General features: G+C 40.8%; 1 protein-coding gene across 2 annotated transcripts in view; it reads left to right on the top strand.

The window, feature by feature from the left end:
* Positions 1-23,175, top strand: part of PAMR1 (peptidase domain containing associated with muscle regeneration 1) — a 66,469-nt gene that overhangs the window by 29,794 nt on the left and 13,500 nt on the right. The window contains exons 6-8 of one of the 2 annotated variants that reach the window (XM_050898159.1): positions 825-932; positions 19,011-19,211; positions 21,892-22,104. In XM_050898159.1, coding sequence (XP_050754116.1) covers positions 825-932; positions 19,011-19,211; positions 21,892-22,104 — 522 coding nt within the window. The remainder of the gene's footprint in view (positions 1-824; positions 933-19,010; positions 19,212-21,891; positions 22,105-23,175) is intronic. The other variant, XM_050898160.1, reaches the window with a different exon arrangement.

Below are 23,175 nucleotides of genomic sequence, written 5' to 3'. Positions count from 1 at the left end.
AATCTTAAACTGGATCTAAATCTTGAGATTTTGGCTCTACTTTCTGTCTGCTAAAACCCACACTCAGTTTGGAAAATAATCTAAGTGGAAATGATTTCTTTGTATTTTTGAGAGTAAATTATGTTCTACTCACTCATCTTACCTTAGAGCAGGCACAAAAAAAAGTGTGTGTTATTGCATAGTGAAATTTGCTGATATTAAATGGTGCAGTTACACAGTCTGATATTAATTTATGCTAATGTGTACAGTTTGATGTGTATCACTGCTAGATTTGTGGTGTGCAAGAGCATACCTAGCAGACTTAGGGTCATTGTTACCATTCAGAGCTTTCTGAACGCAACACCAAAGAAGAGCTCCTCAGGGGCAAAGCAACTCCCAAAGTCTGGGGTGACAAGATCCAAGACCCAAAAAACCCTCCAGAACCATGGATCCCAGAACTTATCCCTAAACTCTGGGATGAATGGCAGGAGAAGTGTAGGTTGATATTAAACTTCTTTAATTTAGGCTAAGCTTTAAACACTGTTGGAGCTTGCTGTAAATTATTTTTCTTCCACAAACCTTTCTCACCACTTGACTACAGTTACAGGAAAATGGTAAAAGTGATGAATGCTGGGAAAAGAACTGCCCATCCCTATAAGATCCCCTCTCTAGTAAGTAAGAAAGAAGAGCAGAAGGTTTTTTGACATGCGTTAGGCCCTTTATTGTGTCTTCCTAACTTTTAACCAGAATATGTAATTTACCCCAAGACACAACCATCATGAGGAAAAATAGATAGGACCTCCATCTCATAAGAGACCATGAACATTCTTGCTTTTCTTTTATAGCTTGTTCTTCATCTCCATGTCTTCATGATGGAACGTGCATTCTAGACAAAAGCGGTACCTACCATTGTGCCTGTCTGGCTGGCTATACAGGGAATCGCTGTGAAAACTGTAAGTACAGACACTGTGTGTATGACCAGCCTCCAGGGTTGTCACTGATGCAGGCCATTAATTGTTAGGAGTGTCATGATATGTAGGTTAGGTCAGTCACAGTGCCAGAGCATGCACTGAGCTTTTTGTGGCATTTTTTAAGACGTGTTGCTTGCAGTTTATGAAGATTTCCACTAAATAGTTCTGGAGCTTTATATCTATATGTAAAAAGGTAAAACAGAATTGGAGCTCGGAAACAGCACACAAGAAATCTTGTAATGGACTAGTCTTATCAGATAGAGATATACCTGCCTGCTATTTTCCACTCTGTGGATTAGCTTTTCTCTCTAAAAGCATATACTCCAACTGAGCCCTGCGCTTGATGCTGTAGCCAGAGTCAGCCCTAGGAAGTTTATCTTCCCTCACAGCCACCTGAAAGGTAGACTTCTGGCACCATGAATGACAGAGGCTTGGGAACAAAACAAATGAAAAAGGGTAGATTCTGTCCATGTCTGTGTTGGTGGTCCTCACTGTATGTATAGTCATACACCTGATTTTGTCCTGCCAAGAGAATTGTAAAATAACTGGGTTCAAATGAGTTCAAATCAATTTTCTGTTCTAGTGATTTAATTCTTCATGCTTGAGCAAATGTCATCTAACAGGGCTTGAAAGAGCAAGGAGTAGTAAGAATTGTGCAATATATGCTATGATAAAGGCTATATCATCTCTACTAGCTGAAAGAAGCATTGTGCAATATTTAAAGTCACTGAGCTAAAGCTCCAGCTGACCCTGGAGGATTTCAGTGATACTAGTGAAATCCACTTGGGATATATTTGGCCCAAGACAGAAAGCATGGCTTACTGTGCCCTGCTGTGGCATTACTCTGGCTGTAAGGCACACAATGCCTTGCCGGCTTGCAGAGTTTTCAATTCTATGTCAGAGCAGCCAATATACACCAAACCTCACGACTTCAAAATCTTTTCCCCACACGTGCCATTGTCAGGAGTGGATTTCTCTCCTGGAATTGCTTTTACTTCATCAGGGGAGTTAAATCATAGTGACATGGTACCTCCTTGCACGGATCATTTTGAGATAAAAGACCTTTCGCTCTCTACAGATCCAGAAGTAGCTCATAAGACTTGACTTTTCTCTCAGCAGACCAGAGGAGAGGTAGTTTTACATTTTCTATAAGCCTGAAAAAGTTTTGGTTCTGAACAGCATGCCACATTCTGCCAGATTGCACAGATTCCTGGTATGTTTTCCGTAGGGAAGGGATTGCTGAAAATTGAGGGTTCCTGACCTCAGGGCTAATGTGGCTAGCTCTTCTGCTAACAGCCTCTTTCCTGTGAGTAGTTGTTTAGCAGGTCATTTAGGGACTGGAAACTCCCTAGCTCTTTGCAACTGCAACATTAGTTCCGTTCCTGTCTTTAGGAGAGAGTTAAAAAACTGAAAAAATTCCTGTCTGGTTCAGAACCAACCTAAATTTCAAATTAATGAAATTTCCAGCAAACCTCAACCCTAGTTTTGGCAGGCTCTACACTACAGTCAAGGCAAGAAATGAAGCTCACATTCTTTTACTAGTTTTCTTTTGTAATTCCAGTGTAGAAATTTCACCCATACAACACACAGAGCAAACAGAGGAGGTAGTCAAAAAACAATGGAATGAGACTTCAGTCTTATTGTAAACAATGAAGGGTATAGGTAGTAACAGAATAAAAGGGAGGAGACACTTAAAAATATATACAGTAAGATTTTTAACTTGACAGCAATGCTGTAGTTTGATTTGTGAAAGAACAGTTTAGATGGATAAAATACTGTTACTTTATGATGTTTGTGGCTGTATGCTTGCCTTTTGCTTATGCTAGGAAATATTTTTTCCAGCACCTATATTGCTGTCTTCCATAACATAGATAAAGGTTGACATTTTTTCTTGTATGTGAATAGCAAACCTCACAGTGGGAAAACATCATAGCAAATCTCTGTTCTCTCTGGCTTCAAAAAAGTTTTTTCTTAAGATATTTCCTTCAGTTTTGCCAAAACACATCCTAAGTATTTTCCAGTGTACGGGGGGAAAAAGGCAGAAAATTAAAGTTTGATTTGTTTTTTAAGAGCAAAGGAAGAACTGGAAAAAATATCTGTGGCTGTAATTCTTTAAAAATTAGTCATGTAGTTTCCTGAATGGCATTGCAGTTTAAGTGTTAAAGGGGGATCTTGTCATGCTCAGAATCTTTCTGTCTGTTAGGTCTTGCAGCAACAGTGCTGTCTTGTGAGGTGGAGCCAAGGGAGATAAATTTATTTCTGCAGAAAACAATCATAAAATGGTCACTTTTGGAATATTGAATATGACTTTGGACTCTATGATGAGGCTGATTCTTTCAGTCTGGTTTTCTTGGAGCAAGTCAGGTGCAATCCCATTAAAATCAATGGATATATGTTGATGAAAAATAGGTATAAGAGAGAAGAAAGTTAGAGCCCCTTAATGTTAAGTGCATGTAGAAGATTTGAGGTGGTGCAACAGAAGGTACCCAGAGAGATACAAAGGTTTTAAAGAAATCCAAGGGACATACTTCAGAGGAAGGGAGACCGTGGGATTATCTCATTGAGCAATAAGTTAAGGCCAAATTAAACAAATTCAGCAATGGACATTTCATGACAGAATCAGAAATCTTCTAAGTCCCTCACCATCCCAATGCAGCTGTGTCTTTTTGTCTGTTACCAAGTTTAGTTTTAAAGATGTGGGAATCACTATTGGAATTATGGAAATCATCTTAATAGGATAAACCACAAGGAACCTATTTTTTCTTTCCTCTGTTAAACTAAATTCCATCTATTTAACAGGATGATCAACATTGGTCAAGCTGCTTTCCTGGGGTAATATTCAACCCTAATTGCTCTGTCAGTTACAATTTGCAATATTAGTAAAATAATTAAAGGCACAGGTTGCTTATAACTAGCAGTGTCTTTTCTCTTCTACTGTGGCAGCCAGGAGATTGTCTTTTTGTTTACAATTTGAGGGGCTAATATAATGATTTAAAGGCTTCAACAGCATAAAGTGAAATGCAGGCATGTATCTTTCTAGCAGCTGTTAATATTTCAATCAGTCCTGTTTCAGGGCAAGAAATATTTTACCTAAATATGTCTGATTTCACTCCAGAGACTGTTTTAAAAAAAAATCTGTATGAAATTGTAAAACAAATGCTAATCAGTAGAGTGAGATCTGTCCTTCTTTCTTCTGCCCTAAAACACAATAAAGACAAGTCCTAGAGACCAGCAACAAATACCTTCTTACACACAAGCATGCTTTGTTATGATGATACAGTAAGTAGAGAAAGCTAATTCCTATTTTAAATACTTGGACTTCTTTCTGATCTTAAACTGAATTTGCAGTATACCTGCATATCCCTACCAGTGACCCCTTAGCCGTGCTGACATGATTGAGGTCAAACTCAGGCTTTTCTGTCTGACCTCTGTGGATTTTAATGCAAATAATCCTGCAATCAGAGGCATTAAAAAAAAACCCCAAACCAGATCATCTTCTTCTCTTAGCCTGCAATACCCTGAAACAGAGCAGCAACTTCCTCAAAAGATGCATGTTAGGGAAAAAGTAACAAACTGACTAGTGGCCTCATCCTGGTGCTCTGCATGCTAAAAAGCATCCACTCAAGTATCAGACTGTCAATGACTCTGTACAGCTACTTGTTCAACTCAGACTAAGAAAGGTCTTTTCCAAAGTCTCAGTGTTGAGTTTGCCTGCTGAAGATGCAGCTGTAGAGAGACGGTACTGCTGGTACCCCATGGTAAATGCTCTCCCCCTCCGCTTGTCCTCCTCCTAGGACGGGGTGTTCTGACTCAAGAGTCCTCCCAGGACTTGCGGGCCCCAAAGCAAGAGACCTTGACCTCATCCTGCCCTGAAATTTCCTGTTACCTTTATTTCAAACAAAGCTAGGCGAACTAGAGTTCCTGCACAAATAAGAGGAACTCATGCTGAATGGGGAATTCAGGGCTCAGATCCGATTTCCATTTTTATTCTGTTTCTTGCTCCTGTCTGCCAAGAAGAAGAGGTTTGTTCTGCATCCTAATGAAGGGTCTAATCTAACTGACTAAGCTGTATAAACTAACTCCTTACTGTAGCCTTTGATGTTGGTAGGGCTGGCCTTACTATGTTCCAACAGGCCTCTGAATATAGCTTTCAGGTCCTTGCCCACTGCTTATATAATCCCCTTCCATCCTTCTTGGGCTGGTTCTTAGGGATGCCCTCACCCTTAACAGACTGACTGCTGATATTTAAAATAGGGAGAAAGCATTAACACTCCCCCACCACCTGCCTTGTTCTGCTACGGGAGAAATGAGCCCAGCTGTCAGTGCTTGGTGTAGGCTAGACAGAGTTTTAATCCCAGCAGAGTCTAGGATGAGGCACTGGGGAAAGGTTCTGGACATTAAACCTAGTTTTCTTACCTGACCATGGACATGTAATGCAGAGTCTTCTAAGGGAACACTTGGAGTTTTTTAAAATTTTGCCAGAAAGATTCTCAGCAATAGCTTTCAAGGAGTGCCATAATCCCTGTCTATAATCACTGGTATATATTGTCCCATTTGCAGCCCACATGTGTTAGACCATGCCTACTCTGCATGATTACAGTGGAGAACTTCAGGTATAACCAAATGCCCCTGAGCCCTTTCTCGCCATTCTGGCCTGGAAATCAGTCCTATTCCAGTTAGGGAAAATGTTCCAAAACGAAATACAGCTCTTAATTTCCCTACTCCTAGCCCTGCCATTGGTTTTTTTTTTGTTGTTGTTTGTTGGGTTTTGCTTATTTTTTCCAGTGGAAAATAGCTTATTACAGCTTTTTTAAAGGGACAGAGTTCTTCCCCACTTGTGTCAAGGTGGCTTTTTTGGTGGCTATGTCAAAGAGATGAGATTAATGCCACTCTTTCTCCATCACATTTCTACTGTCCTCCATATAGGCTTGCGAGTATAGGGTGGGAGATAAGAACCCAAGTCCTGCTGCTGCCAAAGCACATATGTACCTGGAGCTGCTAAGGAGTAAAGGCTAGTGGCCTTTTTTCGGTATCACAATCCAAGGGTTCACCTGCCTTGAGACCCACACACTAACAAAACCCTTTCACTGGAATGTGGCAGTTCTCAGGTTTTGCAGACCCATTAGGGGTTACAGGCTAAAGCTTAAACCGGCACCAACCTTTAGCCTGTCATACAGCAACCCTGTAGTGTGAACACAGGCAGGATGCTTTCAGAGGTGGCTTGTTCTCCAGAACCTTCCTGGGACTCCCTCTGAGAGGCAACGTAGTATTGCTACTTGTGCCTTAAGCACTGTTACTTGGTTAAACTGCTATTTATGGGCAAGACTGTTCAGAAGGACAGTTAGTCCAGACAGGGTGAGATAATCCTGCAGTGAAGACATGGCCCGTGCAGTCATACAGGAAGCTTCATTGACCCACATGTCTCTGCAAAGCCAGGTAAGATAATAGTACTGCAGTCCTCAGAGAGGTTTTTAATAAGTCACCTTCAGAGTTCAATTCTGGTGGGATAATGCCCTCTTTTGTTCTCCTGAGCTGATCAGAAGAACATTGTGATGCTGGCTAGATGTTTGCTAGGATGTTATCCTTGCTGCCCCATACTGCCCCACAGTATACACTTTTTCAGAAGAATCATGTGTTTACAAGGCAAGATCTGTATTGTTTAGTGACTAGCACGTGAATTTGAAGGGCTTGGCTTGAGATGGAGGTAGAGATTTCTGCTCCCAGTTTTCACTTCAGTATATTTCCTGGAGATTTCTCCCTTGGTTAGAAGGATGCTGGAACTGTTCACACAGCAACTGCCAAACCACCAAACATTATGTCTCCTGCTTTAAGGTTACCTAACATCAATTTTGGGTTGTCTTAATTCACTAAGCGATAAGCTAAAGCTGTTCAGCTCCTGTTATACAAACAGCCAAGATGCTCCATAGGAGGACAGAAACACCTAAGAGAAAAATGAGGTTGATGGCTGAGGATGGAAATTGCTACAAACATCTGAAGCAATCACGAAACAACTGCTGCCTGTGAATCAGCCTGCAGAAAACTGGTCCCTAGGACTGCTCTTTCCTTCAGCTCTGTCAATATGACTGTTGGATTGGGAAAGTCATGCAGTCTCTGGGAGGAAGTTGCTCATACCATTTAGCAGTGTTTGATTTCATAATATTTTTATAGTGTTTTGAAACTCCAGTGAGTAAGTGTAGCTGACAGCAAGGCTAAAAGAGACAGGACATCTGTGTTATTGACAACTCCTCTTATCCCTTTGTTATTTTCTCAGTGTCTATTAACTAGCCAGTTTTTTTAGTTTTTCAGAAAGTGAAACATGTCTGGTAAAAACCCATGGTATTCTGCCCAGAGCATAGCCCCAGGCATTGCTATCATCTAAATAAATCAGAAATTATCTCTTTGTTAACATAATCCATTCAAGGATAGGCCTGCCATACGAAAAGAGGTGTATTTCTAAACCACATTAAATGGATTCACAGGGTATCTCCAGTTGCCCCATCCCAAAACAATCCTGAGCTTTTTCCTCAGTCTGCTAAGATGCCTTAGAGATAAAACCATCTACAGGATTCTCCCTGGTATGACTTGCCATGTGGAAGGATGACTCAGTGTTGCAGGAGGACGGGTTGGACCAAGCTACGTTCCAGGTATTCTTGCTATGCTAGATGGGACAAAGATACTTTTCCCTGTCATTTCATCACTGAATCACTTAGGAGACTAACTCTTCCTGACAGGTCTGCTCTAATGTATGGCATAAATCAGCTCTTCAGCACAGAATAACTGCATGCAGGCCAAAAAAACAGTCTGCACCACTGGCACACTTTAGGCTCACCCCCACCTTTTGCAAAGGTCACAGACGACATGGGGCTGGTATACAGTTATAAGTTGCTGATGGAAATGTTTTCTGCCTCCTAGCTGAGGGGGAGGAGATGTATCTTTTGGTTTCTTTGGAGCTAGAAGAAATGAGAGAAGGGCCTGGAGTGGATTATAGATTTGGGGTCTCTGCCTCTAACCACTCCTTGTCCTCTCTGAAGACTACTGATACACTGTTCATAGCTTCTGGGGTGCAAGCATACAGACTGCATGTTCTTGCAGTGCTTTGGGGTAACCTTAAAACTACTTTGAAAGTTTGCTGTAATAACCAGCATGCTTAAATGCTGACAGTTTCGTTCTTTTCCCCCGAAGTTCATTCAAAGGCTTCGTTCCTCCTTGAGGATTTTACACTCAAACATCTCTGAGGCAAGCTACCTTACGCACTTCCCTTTGTTGCGCTCATGGGCATGATTTCACTGTCTTGCACGCTGTTTGCAGCTGATACAAAACACTGCCAAGGCAGAATGGCCCCAGGCGGTAGGAATGATGACACAAACGACCAGACAGTATCCCGCTTGCTCTTTCTTACAGCTCCCATACTCCTCTTTGGTTTCTTCAAGAGCTCAGGAACTGCATTTCACAGCCAACCAAATTGCCCTGCTACTTCCTTAGTACCCTCCTGCTTTTTAGTGCCCTTCATTTTCTTTTTCCCTACACTCTCATCTTGACACTTGGTAATTTCCATCTCTTTTTCTTAAACAGGCAATGCCAGATCTTCCTTTCTGTCTGAAATCCAGCTCAGATCCCTGCAAAAGCCTGAATAAACTATTCTGTCAGCTAGGGTGAACCTATATCATTAAATGGTGTTTTCCTGTTACAGTAAATGCACATTCACAAACATTGTTTCAAAGCAACATGCATTTCTTTAGAGTGTCTTTCTCATCCAGCATTGTCTGGGCTTGTCCCTGTTTAGCTGGAAATCTGACATCTCCAAAATGAAACACCTCAAGATGATTTACTTTCCTTGTAATTCGGTATAATAAAGAGCATATCAGCTTCTCTGTTGCCCTACAGTCTTACCCCTGAGCAGATAGTGCTCTCCTCTGCAGTGTGATATTGTGATGTTTTCCAACGGACACATTGGGGAACCTATTCTAAATGTTAGTTCTAGCCACTGATAGAAAAAGTGAATGTTGAGGATCGTTAGGATTTCACTCACTCCAGTATCTCATGCACAAACAGGTCCAGTTCTATGATTAAATAGGCCATCCAAGTACCGGAAAGGTTGTATCCAGAGACACAGCTTTCTAAGGGCTAAGAATAATGCTGATAAAGATCAAGTGGCTAATTGTAAGCAACAACCTCCAAATTGCCTCCGGATGAATAAATCACAGTGGGTGATCCAAGATATTTTCACATGGATACGGTCTCATTCACAGAAGCAGGGAGCTGGAAAACATCAGGGCTGAGTTCCAATTGGCTGGAAGGGAATGAAAAGATTTGAATTTCAGTAGGGATTACATCATAGTTTTGTGTAATTATTCCTAGCTGGTGGAACCACTGCAAAAGCGAAGAGGCCCAGAGAGCAGGACTGGAAATCTACTGTCTCTGGTACCTGGGGCTGGCTGATCAGCTGCTCTTGTTATGATTTCCTTTGACATTTCCAAGATTAATGTGAGGACTGGCAAAATGCAACAATGAGAGGAGATTTGAACTTCCAGAACTCTTTCATGGGGGATAAATTAAGGCCAAAAATCTTTGTGGTGGATTGTCTGTCCCAGCATTTCTGCATGAGCTGTGGCTGGAGCTGGGCATGGAGCTGGGAGAATGTGTCCTGGGGCATCACAAGAGGCATGAAGGAGGGTGAGAGTTTCCTCTCTTTTGAAACACAAGTGAGTGAGGGCAGAGATAGTTTATCCAAAATCCTCCCTTGCTAGCAACCTGAATGGAAGCTACTGCAATGCTAGGGGGCACTTTTGGGGAATAATCCTTGTTACCTCTCCAGGACTTGTATCTGATATACTGAAGGCAAGTTCCTAAGTGACATTTGGGGACTTATTTGCTCTTTTAGCTACTGAAATCACCATGACATGGGCACCTTTGTGGAGCTGGCTGTTAGTATCTTAGCCTTGCTGGCTAAAGTGCCTGTGATAACGTAGAGCTCGGAGGTACCTCTGAGACCCCTGCCTAAAGCCTCACCCACTTGTTGCTGAGCCTGCGGTGACAGGCATGACCAAGCAGAGCAGTGCTGTTCAGAGCACCCTTGTTCTTCAAGGTCCAAGAGTCTCCTTATTCCAGAAAACACTGCCATCACTGTGAACACCTTTTTATCACAGTGATTTCCTTGCCCTTTCCTGTACAGGATCTGCTGCAGTGTTTGCATGTATTTGTTCTCTGCTTTGAGAGTCTTGCTTAAAAAAAAAAAATTTTCAACCCAAACCTTAGCACTCTTGGCTTTCCTTGTTCGTCCCCTTCTAATTGCTGGTTGTAAAAATTGCAACCACACTCTTTTTTCACCTAAACACAGAGCCAGCCAGCTCCAAAAAGTAAAAGTTCAGAGGGGCAACAAAGAAGACAAGCAAACATGCTAGCCATGGGGGGACACCAGCTCCCTCAGTCATGGCCCATGTAAACACACGCCGCCCCCGGAAAGCATTTCCTTCAGAGCGTCCTGACCAACACTAGCTGTCCTCCAAAGTGGTTCAGCTCCCAGCAGTCTGTTCCTGCTGTGGGAAAGAATGATGATCACATAGCAAAGCTAATGCCATCGAGCCTCTCCTGCTCTCATTTACATCCACCTCTTGCCAGGGTCTGGAGGAAAACAGCTGGGCTGCTTGTCAGTGTGTGGCTTCCTAGTCATCAGGGCTCTCCAGCGTAGCAGAGGTGGGAGGTTCAGGGAGGTGGTGACAAGGAGGTTAATGTCCTTATGGTGGATCCTGCAGTGTTTGCTACCATTTGTTCAGGAGAGCTTGAGCTGAGAGTTGATCTTGAGAGCAGCATCAGAAGATGCCAGGCTCTTTCCTGAGTGTAAGTACCATCACTGTGAATTGAGCTCCTTGTAGGAACAAGCCTGTGCTGAAATGATTGCAGGCTCAGGGAGAGTGTCAGCAGTGCCACAGAGAGAAGGACATTCCCACCACAACTTACACAGCTTGCTCTGTGAGGCACTGCAGGACCTCATGAATCCAATGTTGCTATCATCATCAGACTTATGATGTGCCCATGATCCCAGCATGCAGAGAACCTTGAAGGCAGACAGGAGCCAGACAAGAACACTGGGACTCCTGAAGCATAAGTCTGGAGTCAGGGCTCCTGTCTCACAGTGTGTGTGACCTGACACATCAAGGTCTGGCAGCCCTGTGCAGAGGAGAGTGCAGAGCCACACTGCCTCAGGATGGCAGGATGGCCTGATGCCTCCCAATGCTGGCAGGCTGTATCATCAAATCTATCGCCAAACTCATATGCTTGCTTGAAAGCCCTGCTCACTGCTTATGAGAAGGAATAAAAAAACAGTTCTCCTGAGCACTCTGAGCCACGGCCACCAGAAATCCCTCACCTCATTCCCTCCTTGAGGACACAGCCATTCCAAAAACATTTTGACAGCCAATGTCCTTATGCTTTTGGCTAAAGTTAGTCTCCATGGGCTTATGTGTTAGGCATTAATTATCTCTGGGCTGCTATGCCAAGCTGCAGAGGGATTATGTCTCAGGAGAGCCATCTGAGTCCTCCCCCACATCAGTTCTTTTCTGCCAGCAAACCCTGTGAGGACCTGGGGCATCCTCACCTTGTGCATGCACACTGGGGAGAGAAGGGATAAGTAGGAATAAATGGTATCAGAGATTTACATGGACTGACAGAGCTCATGGGCCAAGATTAGGAAATAAGCTCCGTTATGAGTGAAAACAACAAATTCTGTAAGTCTGAATTCAGAAAAGCTCTTTACTCATGGGGCTTTGCAAAGGGCATCACAATACCCAGCAGTAACTGCTAAGCTGCTTACAGCTGGTTCCCTCCTTAACTCCTGTGCTTTGTGTTCAGGCACACTGAACTATCTGCTCCCATATGGCTCCATCACCTTTGTACAAAACAATGCTGCTGAGAATAATGTGTGGATTATGTAATGGTGTAATTATTTAATGCTGATTTCTGCACAAAGCTGGGTCAGTTTAAATGTAAATGTAGTAAGAATATCAGAAGATGATAGGACTGTTCCTGGCTCTGCCACTCACTCACTGTTTGCCTTCAGGTAAATCACTTGATATCTCCATGCTATAGCTTCCCCAGCAGTAAAATGCAGACAGACACTAATTTTATAAAAAACTTTTTGGAAATACAGAGATTATAAGCTTTAAGAACTGTTATATAATGATACTCAGTCATGTAATCAGACTTGCCCTCGACACAGAAGTTAAACCAGGAAGAAGAATTTGATCAAATCAGAGACTTGCAGGCAAAGTCAAACCTGATGGAATTTATCACTATTGACTTTAGCAGGCTTGGCCATAGGCAGCTACTGCAAATATCAGTGAGCTGCATGAAGTGCATGTAGGTAGAGCTGGCTGGGAGTTTTCTGTTAGAATGGTTTCATAGCAGTAAATTTTCAAAGGTATTTATATTTTCTGCTGGAATTTTATTTAATTATTATTTTTTAATCAGAGAGAAAAAAAAAATCACTTCCACATACTCTGCATGTTATGCTCCCTCCAGCAACAGCATCTTGGAACTGTGATTTCTGGAGCTTCCAGGTTCTCTGGCTCCAGGGTACTTGCCAGCCCGCTACTGTGGAGCCAGGAAACCCCAAAGCTCAGGATCCAAACTCCTGATGCTGAGGTTCCCTGCACAGTGTTTCTCTGGCTCAGGGGCTGCTGTGGCTTTTAGAAGCATGCTGGGTCATGATAGCATTCACTCGAGAAAAGAATGTCATTTAGGCTTTCTCCTGACAAAATGTCCTCTTTCTGAGGATAGTTATTGTCCTGGTTTCGGCTGGGATAGAGCTAATTTTCTTCTTAGTAGCTGGTACAGTGCTGTGTTTTGGATTTAGTGTGACAATAATGTTGATGATAACATGCTGATGTTTTAGTTGTTGCTAAGTAGCGCTTATCCTAAGTTAAAGATTTTCCAGTTTCTCATGCTCTGCCAGCAAACAGGTGTCCAAGAAGCTGAGAGGGATCATAGCCAGGACAGCTGACCCGAACTAGCCAAAGGGATGTTCTATACCATAGAACGTCATGCCCAGTATATAAACTGGGGGCAGTTGGCTGGGAGGGGCAGATCGCTGCTTGGGCATCGGTCAGCGGGTGGTGAGAAATTGCGTTGTGCATCGCTTGTATTTTCTTGGGATTTATTTATCTTCTTGTTGTTGTTGTTATATTCCTTTTCATTATGATTATTATTATTGTTAGTATTATATTTTATTTTACTGTAGTTACTAAACTGCTCTTATCTCAACCCACGAGTTTTACTTTTTTTTCTGATCTTCCTCCACATCCCACTGGGAGGGGGGAGGGGGGAGCAGCTGCATGTTGCTTAGTTGCTGGCTGGGGTTAAACCATGACAGTTATTTAAATTTCTTCAGTTTCAGTCTCTATCAGGCTTTCTCTGACAGTCATTAGACTGGTTTGGCTAGGATGGTGATACCCAGGGTCCCAAACCAAGTCCATGATCTCTCTTTCACTGCAGAAAACATATGCTAGGATTCATGACAGCAGAAGCTGCTCTACTCCCCTGCTTGTTACCAAGTGCAGTTTGTGTGGCCATTTTCAGTGTTTGGCCTCCACTGAGCATGCCAGCACACCTTATGCGAAAGCAATATTACAAGTACATAGAAATATGTTCCCCAGAGCCACTACTAGATAGTCAAAATATGCTATATCCATTAGCACGGGTCAGCCTGAAAGCCAAACTCTGACTTGGGAATATGCAACAAGATAAATTTCTTTAGCACTAGCAGTATTAAAAAATCCTGTAAGAAAATTAAGAACAAAACTCCATACAATTACAAGCTCTTGCACCTAATATTTCAGGGGGGACAAAAATGGAAATGTAAATCTTTTATTAGGACTAGTAATGAGAAAATAGATTTATTTCAGGCATGCAATATATTATTGAAAGGTTTGCAGAATTTAGAGATAATGTATGATAAGTTTGAGGGGGTATATATTATTTAACGAGGAAGTGAGTGAGAGGAAGGCAGCAGAAAAAAATGGTGTTCATTTAATGAAGGGACCCTGGGACAAAAGCAAAGGATAATTCCATCAGGCAGGATTTGAAGGACATTGAAGAGAGAAAAGTATAGCTCAAGAGATCATCTAATTTATCTCATTGGTGATAAAATGAGCATGAAAACTATTTCTAAATGGCAGATAATTCAGATCTGAGGAATGTATCTTACATATAATTTAAAAGGGAGAGGAATTTGTACTGTTATTATTAATAATGGAACATTTTACTTAAAAATTTAGGAACTTACTGCTCCTCTAGTCTAGTTTTTCTCAGATTGTGGAAAGTTGTCTGTGAAATGTGGATCCATTTTAATGTTTCATATGGGACACAAATATTGTTTTCTTTTTTGCAAGACACCAAAGTAAGAGGCAAGAAGGGTAATAAGTTTTATCGGGAATCTGTGAGTTTGTTATATAGACACTTGAGGCAGCTCTTGTTTTTATTCTCTAACAACTGGGCTGTCACAATTGAGCATTTCCACCAGAGGTGCCTGTAGCCACCTTGTCTTATACCTTTCTACTTTGCTCTCTTATGAACTGACCCTAAAGTGACAAGGGTTACCTGTATGCCTGTATAGATTAATTGTGGAGCTTCCCAGGAATAACATTGTGTAGCAAAATATGGAAAAATTAAAACAAAAAAAATCTCTCAGCTTATAATGGGCTTGCTAGTGCTGCCCTGTTCTCTCCAAAGTCTGTTCCAGTTTTTTTTTTAGCTGGAGTTTCAATTTTCAAATTATAAGACTCTCATCATTTCCACTTACATCCTACTATGCCTTTCAAACATTTGTCAAGGAGACTTTTATAGAGTTTTTCTTGAGTAAGAATTCTCCTGTTCTTAATTTTATCCTGCCTATATATACCTCTTCATCTTCCTTTAAACATTTTACTGTATCATTTCTGGTTTTAACTTTTAGATTATTGTAGTTTTTAGCTGTTGCATGACCAGGATGGTCATTCTTAGCCCTTAGTCACCCTCAAGATTGTATTTCCCTAACATTAGTTTCACCTTTCCCTGAAATCTCTCTAGTTTTCCTATTGTTTTCTAGATATAAATTCACCAGAATCTTTATAGGTGTGGTGACACCATGGCATGAAGAGTGGGATCAGCCTGACCCTCATGGAGTCTCTGGGTTGCTCAGACTTTTTTTGGCAGACCTTGAATGAATGTCTTTTATATTTGGCTGTCCATTACCATCTCATAGTAGAATTTTGCAGCCACCTAGTCCATTTTCTGGGTTCCTGGTGGCTTTGGTCTTCTGTTTGTGGAGAGAAAGGTGCAGAGACTGAGCACTGCAACCTGAAATCCTGACAGTCTTAGTTCCATTTTGGCAGGGTTGTCTCAAACCTTACAATTTGGGGTGAGTATGGCTGACTTCATGGTACATTTCATAGATAATTCTGTCTGAAGCTCTCTACCTTGTGTTTTGCTTCTTCCTCTGTCTGCTTTGCAAAGTGTACTGAGAGAAAAGGTAGCGTATTAATCTTGTGAAAAGCTGGGCAGTGACTGCTATTCAGAGGGCATTGCAGTAACACTAGGGAAATGTTGATAAGGCCTTTAAGTCAGATAAGACCTATGGTTGCCAGTTCTTTCTTTAACCACTGCTGTGTCAGTGAGAAAGTCCTCCCATGGGTTATCAAGACACTGTCCTACTCCTTCCTCTCTCATTGTACTATGGAAGTAGTGCTATAGCCAAACACAGTACAAATGACACATGCCTAAGACACCTTAAAGGTAGGAAGCCAGAGTCACAGGGCAGTAGGAATCATTTATTTCATGTGGAGCAGAGCAGTCAAACTAGTGGCCTCGGAACAGTTCAAGACCATGGAGTGCTCCTGGCCAGCCCACTACCTGCTTCCCAAGGAAGTGCTGCCCAAACGGCTCACAGCCCCATCTCTGCTGTAGCGGTCAGGCTAGACCAGGCACAGGTATAGCTGGGTGTGGATACAAAGTGGGATGGGGATGGCTGTGGGTGGATGAGGGCTGTGAGGGGGATCCAGCCCGCATGACTATGAAAGCTGGACCACGCAGAGAAGGAGGACAGATATTCAGAAATACTCAGTAGATGGCAGGATCAGGCCCATCCTGCCTAGGCAAGGGAATCTGAAATCATATCAAATATCTTACAGACCCTAGAAACTGAAGAGAATTGGGTCAGCTCAGGTGGTTGGATTTTATGGCTAGTGTGTGTATCCAGAGGGTAAGGGCAGAGCTAGGTACGAATGACATTTACAAAATGTCCTTTTCCTTTCTTTTTGACTTCTGAGAAACATCTGTTGGAGAGTTGGATATAGTCTTACACCAGGATAGAATGTTGAAAGACTTCAATAAAATACCTCAAACAAAGGAGGCTGTCCTGAAATTCAGTGGAATATGCTGCACATTCTGAAAGATGTAAGAACCAGTCAAATTCACACTCTTGATGGGAAGCTATCCACAAAAAGATAAGAGAGAATTGGATGAAGCACACAGGGGCTAGGATTCCCTTCACAATAACTGTTCAAAACTCCATTGCCTGAAGTGTTCACAAGTAAAGGGAAAAGGTGCAGAAGAGCTGCCTGAAACATATTAGGTGAAAGGGATAAAAAGCAAGTCAAACTGAAGAGGGAAAAAAGCTATAGAGCTCAAGCCAAAGCAGTAGAGGCAGGTACTAGAGTAACTGTATGTGACTTTCAGGCTAAATAATATAGCTGAAAACAGAGAGCTCAGCTGTGATACTGAGATTCAGGGAACATCTCAAGATTCAAAACCACATTTAATTTGTAATGTTGTAAATGAACTTACAAAATGATCCAAAGAGAAAATAAAATGAGTGGCTGTGCCTCCAGTGGCAAAATTTAAAGAATAGGACAGACCATGAGGGAAGATCCTGTGTTACAAGAGAACAGACAACCGGTAGATAAAGGCATGGGTAACAAAAGGGATATGTCTATTAATAATAGTTAGCTGTTTTGCCATCAGAGAAACCCCACGGTGACTCTGTGACACAAGTGGGTATGAGCTAATGCTTATAACATCCCTGTGTGGAAAGGGGTACTCTCATTTGTTAAATACAGCAGATGAAGCAACTTACCCATGGCCACAGTTTTATAGCTATGATTAGATCTCATGCCCTTCTGCCTCCATATCCTCTATTCTAGGTCATAGTTCCAGTACTAAATGAATCTGTGCATGAAACACTGAATTTACATCATAAATAAAACCAGACTTGTTCCAGCTGGGTCACACTAGCACAGAGAATCTAAAGAAAGTCTGGCAACCAGAGCAAATCAAAAGGACTAGAAACTAAATATCTTAATCACTTAGGAGACTGAACAAGAACAAATACTTATAGTTTGGGGGAAAAAAAGTAAGTGTCGCTTGATGACATTTTTTCCAGGATGGACCTAGAACACAAAAGCACCAAAACATTTGTTCTGCAGAGCTGAATTGGACCACAAGCAAAACAGAAAACCTATTTTTATGATAAAAAGGAGAACTCTGAGTGGTGCACAGATGTTTCTAATCATCTTCTTTTCTCATTTGACAAGCTGAGTGAGACTTTATATTGAAAGAGAGAAATATAAATGTGGTGAAATGTATTGCTGTTCAGAGAAAGATATGGAGGGAGTGACTGGGAATACAAAGATCATGACTGGCAATACAAGTGTTCTGAGAATTTAAAACACCTAGAAAATCTATGCTCCCATTATTTCCCTTTCATTTATGTATGTGCTTGTGTATACACATATGCACCTATATATGCATGTATATGTATGTGTGCCTATATTTCACATGAGAAACGTCAAGGGCTAGGAATGAATTGTGTTGAATTTTTATCATTATTCTTTTGCTAAAGATGACACTGATGCAGAACACTTGCAGCCAAGAGGAAATGTTGAGCTCTCCTAACTGGATGTGTTTTGATTTGGAGCAGTGAGTCTGGGCCCTTCTCTAATGCTTAAATGTTAGACAGTTTTTCTTTCCAAGGCATGCCAAGAGGCATGGACATTCTCTGTCTCTCATAACGGAGAAAGTAGAGCATCAAATGAAATTATCAGGTGGCAGGCTAGGAATCAAACCAAAGAAGGCAGTGTATTTTTCACACAACACTTAGTCTGTAGAACTCATTGCCACAGGATATTGTGGACTACACATATGGACTACAAGTATGTAGCTGAGTTTAGAAAATACTCAGAGAAATTGATGCTAAAAAAAAAATCACCAGGGTATGATATACCAAAAATACCATTGTAGTTCAGGTAGACCTTGAGCCCCAGATTGCTGAATGCTGCCAGAATATGCCAGGAAATTATTCGATATGCTTGCTCTGTTTTTATATTCCTTCCACCAAATCTACTGTTTACCACCATTGAAGACAGTTTTCTGTGCTGGATGGACCTTTTTTCTGATTTAGTATGGCCGGTTTGATGCTCTCAGAGAAATCTTGCTTACGATGTTTAATCTAGTATTTACTACTTGCAGTAGTTCAATAGACCATTGTCTGTAAGTATTTTCCCAATAGAGCAAACCCTGTGGAAAGGGGAAATATCACAGCTTGGTAAATATCAAGGTTCCTTTTTAATGTCATTATGATAATGTTTGATCTACACAAATAATGATGCTTTAATATTTCAGTGAGGTTATCTCAAAAACTATATAAAAATGGAAAGAATTTGAAGGAATTTCAATATAAGGCTTTTAAGGATCTAAGTTTTTTCTTGACCAAGCATGGTAGTTCATTCAAAATCCCTGTTAAGATGGAAAGTGCTTCAAGTACTAATATTTTGAGCAAATGAGCCCTAATGATACAAACACTAATGCACATGATCACTTCACACTTCTGAGTAATCCCATTGAACTGAATGGATCTAGATAGGTTTTGAAAAGTGGCGTATATCTAAGTGTGTGTAGAACTGATGTCTAAACAATTTTCTAAAGATCGGCATATACCTGTCTTGTAATTTTGACTGCTGTGCCCATTTTAATTGGTTTTTCAATGTTCTAAATAAAGAATCATCCTAACACAGTCCTGTTTTTGTAATAAAGTGGATTTTTTTGAAATATCTGAACTGTCAGTGGTGATGTGTAGGACTCCAGGTGCTCCTGCTCATGGTATTGTGGAAGGAGATGACTTTAAATACGGGGCCCAGGTTTACTTCAGGTGCAACGCAGGTTACAGCTTAAAAGGCAGCCGTGTTGCCTACTGTCAGCTTGATGGGATTTGGTCAACACATCATCCTGAATGTGGTAAGGTCACTTTAAGTTTTGATTCTTATCAAATGTTTTGGCCAATGTATTCACATGAAACTAGAATATCCACATCTCACTTGAAATTTGGTAGATCTGTGGCTTAACATGATGTTCTTTTGTCTTCCTGTCTTTAAGAAGCAGTAGGGATTCTTATTTTACTCTACTGGAGCCCAAGCCTGCAAGACTTACTTATATAAAGGTCTGACTGAAACATTAAATGACTGAAAAATAATTTCCTCAAAGACTTTAGGCATACATCCTTCTTACACACAGACTGAAAATGTCTAGGACCAAAACCAAGTGAGGGACATTATGCAACAATGAAGAGCTACTTCCATTACTATGTACCTCTGGTACCTTCTCTGCAGAAGTCTGGTGCACTCTGTGGAGGTGATTAGGGGTTTACTGCATGAAGACTAGACTCTTATTTCAACAGAATTCCCATCCTAGAGAAAAATTGATAAAAGAGAAACTTCCATTCATTCTGGCTATGCAAGTTGGCATACCTACCATTCACATTGATTCAGCTGTGAAATTCCAAGCCCCTTCTTCTCATCCAAAGAGACTTAATTTTTCTTTAGTTGTTTTGTATTGCACAATTTTATTTCCATATTCCAGAATCATTTGTATCAATTGGAAAAGTCCTTTTACAAGTGTGTTGTGGCAAACAATGTAAATTTGCGAGGGAGTGTTGTGAAACAGCTGTATGTAAGTTCATCTGAAAGAGCAAGCAATAGGCATTCTTCTATCTAGAGAGGACGTCTCCAGTTGCAGTAAACGTGATCTCAGGATTGTGCTGAAGTCCCTGCTGCATGATGTCCCCGGCTAAAGATCTGTTGAAAGATCTGTATCTAGACTTGGCTGTTACTGAAGTGCTAGGTGGTGTAATTTGGGTCTCTCCTTCCCAGATGTTTTCTCTTTGTTTTTAATCCATCAAAAAAGTCATAACCCTGAGCTTAGGGAAGAAGAGAATTACTGTTCAAATTACTGATAGGCATAGGTTGAAATAAGAGAAGGCCTTCATTGATTTGTTTGGTCAAGCTTAGGTACATTTGGAAACATGCACTCAGCTCATCAGATGATGCCTCTAGGCTAGATATCAGTGCAGAAAGCAACTTGCAAATAAAGCATTATACTGTGGGTGATTCCCTGTAGTCTTTAGCTGCTATCAGGTTATCAGTCACTTGTGGTTTACAAGTGAGAGAGCCTGTGAGGTACAGAGAAGAAAAATGGAGCCAAATTAAAAGGAGACAGGGTTCTGCTTCTCCCTTTCTGCTAGTTGAGAGGAAGTTCAGATGTCCTCTTTGTTTACTGAATATAACTCATGTGGAAAAGTATTTAAGTACATATATAACCTTCAGCATATGCTAAAATCCAATGTTGTTAAAGAAAGCACTGAAATATATGCTTAGTGTGAATTATATACTCAATGTTAATAGCATATGCTCTTCATTGAACTTGTACTGTTACAGTTAGCTATGTGCTTACATGCTTTGCTGAGCTGGGCTCTGTCTGGTGACATGAGGATATGGGAACAGGAGAGGACCATACCTATGCAGTGTTACTGTGCTCATTTCACAGGGATTTAAATAAAAGTTTAAGTGCTTTGTTATATGTTGGTGCTTTTGTGAAGTGAGGCTCAGCAGGCAGCTGAGTCTGGAACAATGACATGAAGAGGTCATTTCTGGTCAACTGATATGTGTCAGTCTTCTCAGCCCTCCATAAGCAGAGCAGCACCAACACTAGCTGTCTAAACTAGATGTTCACTGGTTATCCTGCAATGAGACATCAGACAGAGGAATTAAACAGAATTGCATGTCACTGTCAGCCTGACAAGAAAACTGAGACGAAATCCAAAGGGAAAAAAAAAAAGTGCCTTTTCAGCTGCTAAATAGAAAGAGCAGAGGAGTGAAAAATATAGGGAAAAACATTTATTAGCATCACATAGGGAATACTGTCATCCAGATTTAGGCCAAAATTTAAGTTTATTGAGAGAAAAAACCATAACAACAAATTAAAAGAAGGAGAAAATATTGGGAAGGAGGAAGTAAAAGAGGCTTTATAGGCACAACCTAGCATGAGTAAGCTTTCCATATTAAATTTTTAGTATCAGTAAATATATATATATGTTCTCTTTCAATTCCCATATTTCCCTGGATTATTGAGATCTCTCTCTCAGTGCTAAGAAACCAAAATGCAACCAAACATAAAAGTAAAATTAAGTAGTCTAGTTTTATTATCCAAGTCCAGTGAAGTATTGAAAGTACAGAAACAGGAAAAGAACGCCAAGGGCCTGTTTCCTGCAAATAGTTTAAGTGCATCCTTTTATGCTCTTGAAGTAGCCCTGCTAATGTTAGTGGGTTATTAACATCATGTAAAGTCAAGGTTCTTTTTCAGGATTGTCAGCTATGTTTTAAGGTCTTTTTAACAATTTGAGAATCTTACGCTTCCAGTGAAGACTAAAGTGTGTATTATAAACAAATATCTGTATATTATCATTTCTTCTTTAATATTTGATCTTTTCAAAGACAGAGATCCCAGATGGGTCTTGTAAAGGCATCTTTAATAAAGTGTAGATTGTGTAGTAACATCTGAATGAAATGCCAAACAATCTGATGGGTGAAAATAATGCTGTGAACCTGATAAAATGGTTACTATTTTTTTCCCCTGTCATTAGTTCTAGATGAAAAAAACTGCTCAGATCCTGGTGGCCCACTCAATGGCTACAGAAGAGTAGTAGAAGACACTGGGCTCTTGAATGGACGCTATGCAAAAATTGGCACAGTCATTGCTTTCTTTTGTAACAACTCGTATGTTCTTAGTGGGAATGAACAGAGGACCTGCCAAGATGATGGAAAATGGTCAGGGAAGCAGCCAATCTGCATAAAAGGTAGTTACAATCTTTTTTTACCACAACCCACAAAAGCTGCTGTGGTTTTACTGGAGTTTGTTTTATATAATTTACACTCGCCAAACAATCATTTTTGCTAAGAATAAACCATCTGACTGACACCTGATACTGAGATTGGTAGTTTGCCAGCTCTACTGGCTGCTAAACTCAGCCAGAGAAGATGCCAGCGATTCCAGAAGATGTTTCCATCTTTAAACATGGAAAGGAATGTTCCCTAAGACCCTTATTACCCTCATTCTAGGATCAAACCTGCATAAGATCAAAATCAAAGAAGATCAGGAGGGAACTGAAATAGAAGGAGATACTTGTCTCATCAGAGTTGCTGTCATAGAGCCCAGCTCTCCTCTCACAATCCTTTTAAGTCAATGGGACCAGTCATGAGTATAAAATGCCAAGCCTGTAGATTGCAGCCTTGAAGGTTTGGTTCAGAAAACCACTTGAGGACATGCTTAAACTACCTGTATTCATTAAAACACTGAAACACATCTTTAAATACTTTGCTAGAAAGGGAATTATGCTGTTGTCCTAGAGCTACTCTAAGTGTGTCTGAAACCCTGAATGAATGAATCAGTTTGGCCTGGGGAACTGCCAAATTCATTTTCCCAAAGCAATTGTTTGACACATATTTTAATGGATTTTTTTTAAAACTGAAGTAATGATAATATAAGGAAATATGTCTATACCCTGGGGAATTTGCTTTATTCTGTTATTTCAGATGGAAATAATCTCTCCCTGAAGTGTATAATCATCTGTGGAAAGCATCTTTATTGATGATAATCATTTGTGGAAAGCATCTTTATTGATGTTAACTTTGATAGTGACATAAAGGTTAACATATACAGTAATCACAAAGAGCTAGATATTGTTAAATCCCACAGAACACAAGTGCTCAGGCATACAGATAAAATCCATCCTGCAAGATTCCTTTTCTTCCACTGTGCGCAGCAGGAAGAAGATCCTGGCAGAGTTATTTGAACTGATAAACCTGAATATTTTATCCTGCTCTTAAAGTAAATAAACTGAATATGCAAAATTAAAAATCCTGGATCT

Source organism: Gymnogyps californianus, chromosome 5 (assembly GCF_018139145.2).
Source record: "Gymnogyps californianus isolate 813 chromosome 5, ASM1813914v2, whole genome shotgun sequence".
In the NCBI taxonomy this organism is placed as follows: Eukaryota; Metazoa; Chordata; class Aves; order Accipitriformes; family Cathartidae; genus Gymnogyps; species Gymnogyps californianus.
The sequence above is the reverse complement of the archived record's forward strand: the minus strand, read 5'-3'. Positions and strand labels throughout refer to the sequence as shown.